Source organism: Oncorhynchus keta, chromosome 10 (genome assembly GCF_023373465.1).
Source record: "Oncorhynchus keta strain PuntledgeMale-10-30-2019 chromosome 10, Oket_V2, whole genome shotgun sequence".
Lineage (NCBI taxonomy): Eukaryota > Metazoa > Chordata > Actinopteri > Salmoniformes > Salmonidae > Oncorhynchus > Oncorhynchus keta.
The window spans coordinates 67,905,992-67,918,500 of NC_068430.1; the positions used below are offsets into that span (position 1 = coordinate 67,905,992).

The window sequence follows — 12,509 nt, forward strand, 5'->3', positions numbered from 1 at the left end:
AGCACAGCTGTGCCAGCTTAATTAGCCTTTATGCATAGGGGACACTGCTGCGGTCTAAGGGGCTTTAGGGCTGGGATTAGGGTAATACATCTCACAGAGATTGGAGTCTGATTACATCTCCACTGACCTTTCTCACAATGCCTTTAGAGAGGGACAGAGAGCACTGCTGCTGTGTCGAACTCTGTCCCGGGGCTCCTTAAGGGTGCACGTTTAGGTTCTTGCCCTAGCACATCACAGCCGATTGAAAAAAATCTAAGTTTGATGATGAGTTGGCCATTTGCATCAGCTGTGTAGTGCCAGGGCAAAAAACACCAGAGGGGGCCTCGGGACCGAGTGTAGGAAAGACGGTCATAGAGGATAGCCAAAACGGCCACTTCAAAACCAAATCAGAGTTAGGCACTTGTACAGTAGTAAAACGACTTCAGTTTGACCCCGGATACTGTAGGTCACTGGATCAACTATACCCCTGTAAAAAGGACAACCTTATAAAATGTCTTCTTTAACTTAATCATCAGGACTTGATGGAGAGATCCTATATGTACAGATAGGGAGGCATCAACAACAACCCTCTATTCTAACCTGGCCTTTATCATGCGAGTCATGTCTCTCACACCAATAGTGACTATAACATGTAAGCGCACAATTGCACAACAAAGCCTGGGCTCACGAACACAACTATCATTCACTACAAGTCTGCCTTTCTCCAACGTTCCGACTCCACTTCAAGTGGGCACACGCGTCTGACGTCTCTGATGGAGCGCTGGCTGAATGCTGCCCTTTGCCTGAAAACAACTATGAGAGTTGTGATGCATGTCAGTGACGGTGTGCCAACAAGAGAAAGATATAGCCTAGTCAGAGATGATGAAAGTCTGGTGTATTTTGATTTTTTATTGAATTGATCTTCCTACATGATAGCAATGAGAGAAAATGAATATTTTTTTACCTTTGCCCAGATACGTTTTCTTTGACTTGGTACCATGAGATGCCACCTTTATTTTAAACAAACACATTCCAATGGTTTAGGATCTCCTCAGAACCACTATGACAGCTAGTATGTATACAAAACACACTCCTGCAGGGAGTACTGTGTGTTCTACTCTACCACCATCCCCCACTGACTGCCACCAAACACAAAAAGAGACATCTAAACTGGAAGAGAGACTCGAGGTCCTTCAACATGCTCTTTGTAGCTTTCAATCACTTCTAACCGTGGTAAAGTACAGGTAACTGCCGAAATAAAGGAACCACCACCAGTGTCTCAATAGTGTGTTGCTCCACCACGAGCCGCCAGAACAGCTTCAATGTGCCTTGGTATCGATTCTACAAGTGAACTGGAACTCTATTGCAGGGATGCGACACTGTTCTTCCACGAGACATTCAATAATTGGGCGTTTTGTTGATGGCGGTGGAAAACGCGGTCTCAGGCACTGCTCCAGGATCTCCCATAAGTGTTCAATAGGGTTGAGGTCTGAGATCCGGTGACTCGCGAGCTGTGGTGAGCTGAGGGCAGGGTAGAGTTTGCTAGAGCCTGTCAACAATGGGCATCATTACTTCACCATCTCTCTCTGCCGGACTACTTTCTTTTATCTAGTGAAGGATGCATGCCACTATGTGTAGTGTGTACCAATCTCAGGGGCACTTGGGGTAAGGGTTCCCCAATGGGGTTCCAAGCTAGTTAGTCCTGGAAGATCAAGCACTCACTCCAGGCTCATTTCCAAATGACAGCGTGACTTTGAAAACAGTTAAATAGAGTGTATAGAAAATAAAGTGAGTCTCGCTCTCTCTGGGGATGGGTGGATGTAACAGAGGATGTGTGTGTGTGTGTGTTCATGTGTGTTTAAAACCATTCACTCACATCCATGATCTCAAAAGGGTGTGTGTTGCATGCATGTGTTCACTGTTCAACACCACTCACCGACGATCATGATGTTGAGCTCAAAGCCCTGTTTCATGGCCTTCCTCCTCATCTGCTCCAGGATGGCATCGATGCCCACGTAGCTGAAGTCGCCAGCGGCATGTGACGCTCCCTTGGCAGGGGGTTGCGGATGTGGTGGGGCGGACATGTTGCTGTGGCTCGGATTGACCTCTGACCCTGATGATGAGAGAGAGAGATCAGTGTTCAGCATTGAACATTTTAAATAGGAGCGTTCCATGCTGACAAACATTCTGATAAATATTTTCCATCCTACTCGTCACGAATGTTCGCTGAATTCCAGCTGTACTGAACGCAAACTACATCGGACAAATGTAAGTTATCAAACTGATTCTACACAACAGTGGTGGCATGTTTGAGGAATAATGGATGCTATGCTTCAGCAGTATCAACACGGATATCACAGTTAACAACACCACCTCACACAATAAGTCACTCTAACAAGAGTCCAACTGTAGCCACAGGACAAGACACTCATACACCCCCCGTCTAAAAGAGACAAACACAGATCCCTGTGGAATTGAACTGAGCGAGGCAGCCAACAACCTATAGAGACTTTAGCCCAATAAATTACACACAGAAAAGCAGACAAACACATCCGCTCCCTACATCACCTGAATCTGAAGATGTACGTGCGTGTCTTACGATAACCATTCATTTTACTGTGCTGTGGTGAACAGTGGTGGCAAGCTGCAGCTGTAAAGTGGATGTAGTTCTCACAATATTTCAAACTACAAAGAAAAAGGTACACAGACTCGTGTTGTAGAATAGTAGCAGTTACAACTCACCTGAGTGAGTGACTGGGAGGCAGGTAGATGAAAAGTACAGTCTACGCTGACGTAGACCTAAAATAGTCCAAAGTTGCTGAAGAGAAGGTGTGACTGCCAATTGTAGCAAGGCTAACTGCCAAAGCAGTGTCTGGACGAGCCTACTAAACAGACAACAAGCTGCTTTCAACTGTCGCATGTACACACACACACGCATGTACACACACACACGCATGTACACACACACACACACACACACACACACACACACACACACACACACACACACGTTAGCCCTGGAGGGGTGGGAGGAGATAGTTGGGTGTGATATTCCTTTGACAGCGTGCTGTGGTATCATCTACTGCTCAAGGTTTACAGACACTCCAAACCACAGACAGAGACATATCACAGCTGCCAAAAATAGCTGTGAATGAATTCAAACATGCGAGCAGAAGATCCACAGACAAACTTCAAGACGAATGTACACGCTGTTAACACGGACCACGATGAACGTGCTCCGGATACGGGGGAACTGTGGCTGTGGTTTCCAGTGCTTTACATTCTAGTTGTGTGTCCATACAGTTCACTCACAGTAGGAGAGAAAGTAGAACTCCCTTTTGGAGTTTGACAACGTCAGCTCTGGCTGTCTGTGACACGTCATTCTAACCCCCCTGCTCCTGTAGCTGTGTGTGCGCATGTTGACCTGATGAGTATCAACAGCCACGTCCGTCTTCACAGTGAAACCTTCACCGCAGTCTCTGGGTTTCCTGTTCATCACACTCACATCCACATAGTCTCGCTTTAGCTGGCTGGGCCTGATGATTCTGGTGTGGCGTTTTGCTCCACCGTGCACACGGGAAGTCATTGTTATTTCCTGTTCATGTCTGATAACGGCAGTTGGGAGCGTGCCCATAAAACATGCTGCCTCAGATCGGACACTAAATTCAATGTCACGTATAGAATCTTCTCCAATGGCTTTCTACACAATACGGAACCATTTTGTGGAACCACTACAGAAGGAGCTTTCTTTTATTTGAACTAGGAAGGCCCAGACTTTCCACAAGGAAGCCCTGGGGAAAAGTGCTGCAAATAAACTTTTAATAAACACAGTGTTCCCAACTGGTCTATCGGAGCTAGAATTTCAGGGCCGAACCTGGACCCTCGTCCAGTGACTACCACACACGCATACATCACCTACACAGGAACCAATATACACAGGCAGTTAGGAAAGCTACGGTTAGCTTTTTCAAACAGAAGTTTGCATCCCGTAGCACACACTCAAAAAAAGTTCTGGGACACTAAAGTCCATGGAGAATAAGAGCACCTCCTCCCAGCTGCCCACTGCACTGAGGCTAGGAAACACTGTCACCACCGATAAATCCACTATAATTGAGAATTTCAATAAGCATTTTCCTACGGCTGGACATGCTTTCCACCTGGCTACTCCTACCCCGGTCAACAGCCCTGCACCCCCCACAGCAACTCGCCCAAGCCTCCCCTATTTCTCCTTCACCCAAATCCAGATAGCCGATGTTCTGAAAAAGCTGCAAAATCTGGACCCCTACAAATCAGCAGGGCTAGACAATCTGGAGCCTCTCTTCCTAAAGTCATCTCCCGAAATTGTTGCAACCCCTATTACTAGCTTCTTCAACCTCATTCGTATCGTCTGAGATTCACAAATATTGGAAAACTGCTGCGGTCATCCCCCTCTTCAAAGGGGGAGACACTCTAGACCCAAACTGCTACAGACCTAGATCTCTCCTACCCTGCCTTTCTAAGGTCTTCTAAAACCAAGTTAAACAGATCACCGACCATTTCGAATCCCACCGTACCTTCTCCGCTGGGCAATCTGGTTTCAGAACTGGTCATCGGTGCACCTCAGCCACACAGAAGGTCCTAAATAATATCCTAACCGCAATCGATAAGAGACATTACTGTGCAGCCGTATTCATCGACCTGGCCAAGGCTTTCGACTCCGTCAATCACCTCATTCTTATCAGCAGATTCAACAGCCTTGGTTTCTCAATTGACTGCCTCGCCTGGTTCACCAACTACTTCTCAGACAGAGTTCAGTGTGTCAAATTGGAGGGCCTGTTGTCCAGACCTCTGGCAGTCTCTATGGGGGTGCCACAGGGTTCAATTCTCAGGCCGACTCTCTTCTCTGTATACATCAATTATGTCGCTCTTGCTGCTGGTGATTCTCTGATTCACCTTAATGCCATACAACTCTCCTTCTGTGGCCTCCAACTGCAAGTAAAACTAAATGCATGCTCTTCAACCGATCGCTGCCCGCACCTGCCCACCGTCCAGCATCACTATTCTGGACAGTTCTGACTTAGAATATGTGGACAACTACAAATACCTAGGTGTCTGGTTAGACTAACTCTCCTTCCAGACACACATTAAGCATCTCCAATCCTATTTTGCAACAAAGCATCCTTCACTCATGCTGCCAAACATACCCTCGTAAAACTGACCATCCTACCGATCCTCGACGATGTCATTTACAAAAATAGCCTCCAACACTCTACTCAACAAATTGGATGCAGTCTATCACAGTGCCATCCGTTTTGTCACCGAAGCCCCATATACTACCCATCAGTGCGACCTGTACGCTCTCGTTGGCTGGCCCTCGCTTCATACTCGTCGCTAAACCCACTGGCTCCATGTCATCTATAAGTCTTTGCTCGGTAAATCCCCGCCTTATCTCAGCTCACTGGTCACCATAGCAGCACCCACCTGTAGCACTCGCTCCAGCAGGTATATTTCACTGGTCACCCCCAAAGCCAATTCCTCCTTTGGTCGCCTTTCCTTCCAGTTCTCTGCTGCCAATGACTGGAACTAACTGCAACAATCACTGAAGCTGGAGACTAATATCTACCTCACTAGCTTTAAGCACCAGCTGTCAGAGCAGCTCACAGATCACTGCACCTGTACATAGCCCACCTGTAAACAGCCCATCTATCTACCTCATCCACATACTGTATTTATATTGCTCTTTTGCACCCCAGTATCTCTACTTGCACATTCATCTTCTGCACATCTATCACTCCAGTGTTTAATTGCTACATTGTAATTACTTTGCCACCATGACCTATTTATTGCCTTACCTCCCTTATCCTACCTCATTTGTACACAATGTATATAGACTTTGTTTATTTTTTTGTGTATTCCATGTTGCTTTATCTTGGCCAGGTCGCAGTTGTAAATGAGAACTTGTTCTCAACTAGCGTACCTGGTTAAATAAAGGTGAAATTAATACAAATAATAATAATTAAAAAAAAAACATACTTCTAAACCCTCACCCCAGAATGAATATCTGAACTGAATGTCCCTTTCTCCTCCACTAATAGTCAGATTGAGACACCCCAATAGAAGAGAATGGGTAGGTGGTGCCGGTTGAGTTGGACCACACCTTCACTTGCCAGTATCTGTGTGGAGCTGCAGTCTCAACCTTCACTTTCCCAGACCCTGTGATGATAGACGGAGGCTAAGATACCACAGAGCGGCTTGGCTGAAACGTCCTGGGAACATGAACTTTATAGAAGAAAAATCCGTTCCTCTTTACCGTCATCAATCAACGCACACCACCGTCAGAGTATTGGGTTTTGTTTTTGTATTCCCTCAACCGTCAAAGCACTCAACTCCTTTATGTTAAAGGGGAAGGGAAAGCATGACACAATGGCATGTACAGGGCCTTTGTTGATGGTGTGGTGTCATGTGCCTAACTACCTGCCTGCCTGCGTGCGTATGTGCGTGCATGCAGCATATCACCCTGCATCCCATTGCTGGTTTGCCTCTGAAGCTAAGTAGGGTTGGTGCTGGTCGGGAGACCAGATGCTGTTGGAAGTGATGTTGGAGGGTCAGTAGGAGGCACCTTTCCCTCTGGTCCCAACAAAAATAAATATCCCAATGCCCCAGGGCAGTGATAAGGGACATTGTCCTGTGTAGGGTGCCGCCTTAAATAAATAAAAGGTTAAATAAAAATAAACATTTCAGATGGGACGTTAAATGGGTGTCCTGACTCTCTGTGGTCATGGCACATAAGAGTAGGGGTGTTAACCCCGGTGTCCTGGCTAAGTTCCCAATCTGGCCCTCATACCATCATGGCCATCTAATCATCCCTAGTTTCCAATTGGCTCATTTATCCCCCCGATAACTATTCCCCAGGTCATTGCTATAAATTAGATGTGTTCAGTCAACTTATCTGGTAAAATAAGGGTTAACAAAAAATAAAATAAAATAAAAAAAAGAGCACGGACCCTACTGTGCAGGAAGCAGCCTCTCTAAGAGACAGGACACAAACCAGCACTAATGACATATTAAGGGTCTATAAGCCATCCCATGCCTGGGTACCACAATGCCAGCTCCCCCTGTGCCATCTGGTGGGTAACGTCTGGGTTCTCTAAGAATAGAGACCACACACACACACACACAGCGAGAGAGCAAGGAGAAAAAAGGGTGCTGATGGCTGTGGCTTAACCAGACTGGGAATCTGCTGTCTCTGTTCCGGCTGGACTGGCACAACAGACGAGAACCATCAGTTTCCCTCTCCTCAACAGTGACCACTGATCAAATCTGATTGGTCACATACACATGCTGTTGCGGGTGTAGCGAAACATTTCACCTTCCTCATAATTTATGAGCTACAACAAAAACATTGCCGTTTGAAGATCCAATAGATGGGGCCCCATCAAACTTTTATAGAAAGCCTTGCCTTCTTTTTATGAGTCAGAATAGCAGACAGGCATAAAAAACATTCTACAGAGCTCTGGTAGCCTTTGAAGCTTGCTGGGTCTCTGGCTGATTCACCTGATTAAAAGTGACCAGTGAAACTATGACATTCTAAACTTAGCTCATGCTAAATTACCCTAATTTGATGTGAAGCCCTCTCTAATACATGTTGCATCCAAACTGAAGACGAAGGGCCCTTGAGCCCCAAAAAAAGCAGCTGTTGCTTATTCAAAAGAAATAAGATATTTGACCTGTAAAAACACCTAGCTGACCCCAGAATTAACCCTCAAAACAAAACATCAAATTATTTCTTCCACTTTCTTAACCCTTTCCAACTGACTACCATTCACAGTGTTTACCAGAACTCTGAAAACAGACAACTCTTACGACTGGGGTTGAAAAAAAAGGCTAACTGTCATTTCTGACTTAAATGTGAAAAGATATTTAAGTATTAAGGGAAAGAATGTGGAGCTTTGCAGAATGGACATGGTGGAGTTTAAAGGTTCAGTCCATCCTCATTTTCCTTGCATGCATGGATGAATGAATGGATGGATGGATGAGACCCTAACAGCTGCTGTTTCCAGACTACACATCCAGATTTGCTCCATTGAGAACCACCTCTGTTTCATCTAAACACTGGTTTGTTACACTCATCCTAGATCAATGGGGACCATGTGGACACTCATCCTAGATCAATGGGGACCATGTGGACACTCATCCTAGATCAATGGGGACCATGTGGACACTCATCCTAGATCAATGGGGACCATGTGGACACTCATCCTAGATCAATGGGGACCATGTGCACACTCATCCTAGATCAATGGGGACCATGTGCACACTCATCCTAGATCAATGGGGACCATGTGGACACTCATCCTAGATCAATGGGGACCATGTGGACACTCATCCTAGATCAATGGGGACCATGTGGACACTCATCCTAGATCAATGGGGACCATGTGGACACTCATCCTAGATCAATGGGAACCATGTGGACACTCATCCTAGATCAATGGGGACCATGTGGACACTCATCCTAGATCAATGGGGACCATGTGGACACTCATCCTAGATCAATGGGGACCATGTGGACACTCATCCTAGATCAATGGGGACCATGTGGACACTCATCCTAGATCAATGGGGACACCCAGCACCTTGGTCAAATGAGGATTCTATTTAAAAAGACATGAACGAACAAGGGTGAAAATAAGATGTTTAGAAGCTCAATTATCTTGTGTAACGAAGCGGTTGAGATCTGAATGTTGAAAGCTAAATTATGCTACACGGTATGATCGGGACTGCATTGGTGGCGGTTATGGTATGGGATAGTACCAGTGTCTGCGTGCCACATCTAACCTCTCTACTGTCATGTATAATGAATGTTAATACGGGCTCATACAGAGATATGTATATCTGTGTTCTCTAGTAAGGATTGCTCACAAGCTACATTTCTCAACCCCATATGTAAGGTTTCAGGCTCTGTGGTAGATTCATGGTTTCCTGTTTGTCAGTAGAGACACAACGGAAGAGGCAGAGAGGAGAGCGAAAGAGACATCAATGAGAAATGAGTCAACTCATACGCCACCTGAAGACTATAAAAATCAACGTGTTTAAAAAAAACAAACAAGCACTGCTGATTCATTTCAAATGACAATTACACTGACCATTTCAAGACCTTAAAAATAATCCCCAAATTTCCCTGTTATTCATGCCAGCTGACAGCAGTGCTGCACTAGTACTACTATGTAGCGTATCAAACCATCTTAAAAAGCACAGTCACCACATTCCCCACTCCCCTCAAGAGTTGGGGTCAATTCCAATTCACTTCAGTCAGTAAACTGAAATTTCAATTCTCCTCGTTGAAAAGCAATCCCCTTACCCTACATGCACCCTGTGCCCACCCGGTGCTCCTGGCCAGCCAACACGGCGTTCCCAAAGGAATGTGTTCTCTAAGGAATCTCTCCCACATCCCATTCGGATACAATCTGCCCACAGTCTGCACCGGAGGATCATTTACATGCACCCATAACCAAATATTGTTCTGCTTTCATTCTGCCGTTCAAACATTCATAATATCCGGCACATCCTGACCCAAACACAATATTCAAGGAGTGTAATTCATACTATGAATTTCATTCAAAACTTGTTTGTAGAGTTATGAAGCAATGGGTTGGTTGATTGCAGAGCGATGTGCTTTCGGTTTGTTTTGGTTTCTATATATTAAATATAATACAATACAATACAATTCGGCGGAACCTTGTTAAAAACCCATAGAGGACTCCAGAACTTTTCCAATTAAACCTCAACCTCTTTAGTTGCCTTTCTGTTATGAATTACATGGCAAAGTGATTTTTTTCTTTCTCCGTTCTTTGAGGCAAATCCAACCTTTGATGATACCAGAACTCTGGATACCACAGAGAAGGGAAACATGGATGAGAGAGACCATGACAATGATTCATCTCCTGCACGACTTCTAATTTGGCCTGATGTTGGGCCATGCTGTTTGAATTGTGTGGCCAATGATTAAGCTGGTCCATCCGGGACTGGTCTGTGGGAGAGAAAGAGAGAGAGCTCTGGTCCAGGACCACATGTCTCTTCACAAGACAACGGGTCATAAAGAATGAGAACTCCACAGCACCAGTCATCCAATCCACTTTGAAGGTCTCTGGACTTCTGAGAAGATCACAACAGTTAAGCTGCTTCCTCATAATTGGTGCAACACACATTGTGACAGATTCTATTTGCATGGCTCAGATAAGAGACAGTATATGCCTTCTCTACAACCCTTTAACACATGGATGCCAAGGATGTCTTTGGGAGGAAGCCTAGGCATCATCCGCTTCTTGGTCACACACCGTTACCAATCCCCTTAACAACACGGTCTGCTCTTTTAAAGTCCCAGTAGCCTGGTCCCAGATCTGCTTGTTCTGTCTTGCCAACTCCATGTGTGTCAATGTCACACCAGGACTTGGAGTTGGCAAGACAGCACAAACAGATCTGGGACCAGGCTAGGGTCTCTGCCCTGTACCGACCAAATGGTCTGACTCTCTCTCTCTCTCCCTCCATCTCTCTTATTCACCCCCCCCCCCCTCTCTTTTACAGGAGATTACATTTCCATAGCTTTGGCGGCTGTCTCTCCCTCTCTCTCTCTCTCGAGGAGGAGGAGGAAGCAATCGTTAAGTTGTATGCCTTCTGCTGTCTTGAGCAGATATGTGGATGGTAGGATTACATGGGGCAGTGTGGGAGAGGGCTGACGGACAGGCACGGCAGGATGGCACCGGATCCTACTATTGGACATATTGCAGTAGTCACTATTGCCCTAAGAGAAACTCCTCCTCTGTATAGCTTACTGTACAAGACACGCATGCAAGAGGCATTGTAGACTAAATAGAGTAGAGTATTGTAAAGTAATTTACAAAAGTTCAATCAGAAAGGCTGGTCTGAATGCAGCCTAACACAATTCACTCGTTTTCCTATTATTCGGTATAGTGGGAATGAATACAAAACGTATCATCATCAGCATGGCGTTTTGTTCTGCTCTTCCTATTAGTCATGTGTGGAATGTCATTCACCCAATTACCTTACAGCCTATAAACAAGGCCCAAAAACTTGCTGTTTTAACCTATGGCCTCACTCTTGCAATTATCACTTTCCTCTCTCTGAACCAAGGGGTGTAAATCTTGGGGTGTATTTATGTCAACTTACCCATGTTCTCTCACTTCCTGTTTTTCAGCAACAGTTTGACTACCACCCACCTCCCCACCACCACCACCACCACCAGCTATAATAACCTTCAGGCCCGTCATTGGAACTCCTTTCTGGGTTCGATGCCAGCTGCACAGTAAAGGGCTACCGCTCAACAACTACATCACACCAGTCATCCAACATCCCATTCAGAGCGACACACAGAAGCATCCAGGGTCAATGCCCTGCTCAAGGGAACGTTGACCGATCTACCACCAGGCCAAAAAATGTGGCCAAAAAACTCGATCCCTTCACAGTTCCCCAATAGCTGTCCCTCAACCCAGCGAGACCCCTCCCACAGCACCCCCCCTCCCCCACCAAGAAGAAAAAAATGTATTTAAAAAAACATTCCCTACCCCAAAGAACTCCACCAACCAAGAGAATGAACTAAAGAGAAAAAAGAATAAGACAGAACAGCAATCAACAATGCAAACAAATAAAACTAAATAATACATTTAAAACAAAGGAAATCAAGGACAACGAAAATCTTAACAGCAATGTCAACTGTATATGTTTGTGTGGATGTCTGGCACTATTACATGTATGTGTGTGTTCTTGTATGTGTTTATTTGAATGAGAGTGTGTGTATATGCATGTATACAAACACCTGCACAGCATCAGCCTCAAGTAAACCGGCATTAGTTGTAAAAACACGAACCCTCAGTGTCATTTAAACGTTCTTGTAATTATGTTAGAAAAATGTATTTACTTTTATCTCCCACACAACAACTCCACTCCCACTTGTCTCTAATTCCACATACCAACCCTCAGCCCATCCCATCTATCTCTGCTGGCCACCCACTTCGGGTTTCTACGCAACATATATCTTTCAACTATGCTGTGATGTTTAAAGTACAATTTCAATCTATATAATCGAATAGAATACACAAATTGTGAGTTGAAGATGAATACTTTTACTAAGAGTATTAGTATATTAGTAATTGACTGACCCGGTCTCTCCAGATCTCCTAACAGTACTATTTCTAGGGTCAATTTGACATCAATGCTATGCATTTTCAGCCATTCCTGAACCTGAGACCAGAAACAGGCTACCTGAGGGCAATACCAAAATAAAATGGTGTATTGATTCTGTATCCTCACAACAAAATCTGCAGAGCTTCGATCATTTTATGCCCCAAATATTCAACATTTTGTTGGTGGCAAGAATTCTATATAATAATTTATCTGAAATTCAAGACTTTGTGCTTCTTGCGTTGTTTTATATATCAACTCATACACCCTCTACCATGGAATCGGTACATCAAAAATCTACTCCCAACTATTTTGCAATCTGTATGGCATAGTTGTCAACATCCTGGTCCTCA

The 12,509-nt window shown here is 44.9% G+C and overlaps 1 protein-coding gene across 8 annotated transcripts in view; it reads right to left on the bottom strand.

Annotated features, from left to right (window-relative positions):
- LOC118389294 (septin-9-like) overlaps positions 1–12,509 on the bottom strand; it is a 105,262-nt gene that overhangs the window by 34,394 nt on the left and 58,359 nt on the right. For 7 of the 8 annotated variants that reach the window (XM_052527775.1, XM_052527776.1, XM_035779197.2 and 4 more), the window contains one exon: positions 1,916–2,092. In XM_052527775.1, coding sequence (XP_052383735.1) covers positions 1,916–2,092 — 177 coding nt within the window. Of the gene's footprint in view, positions 1–1,915; positions 2,093–2,721; positions 2,878–12,509 lie in introns of those variants that run through there. The other variant, XM_035779199.2, reaches the window with a different exon arrangement.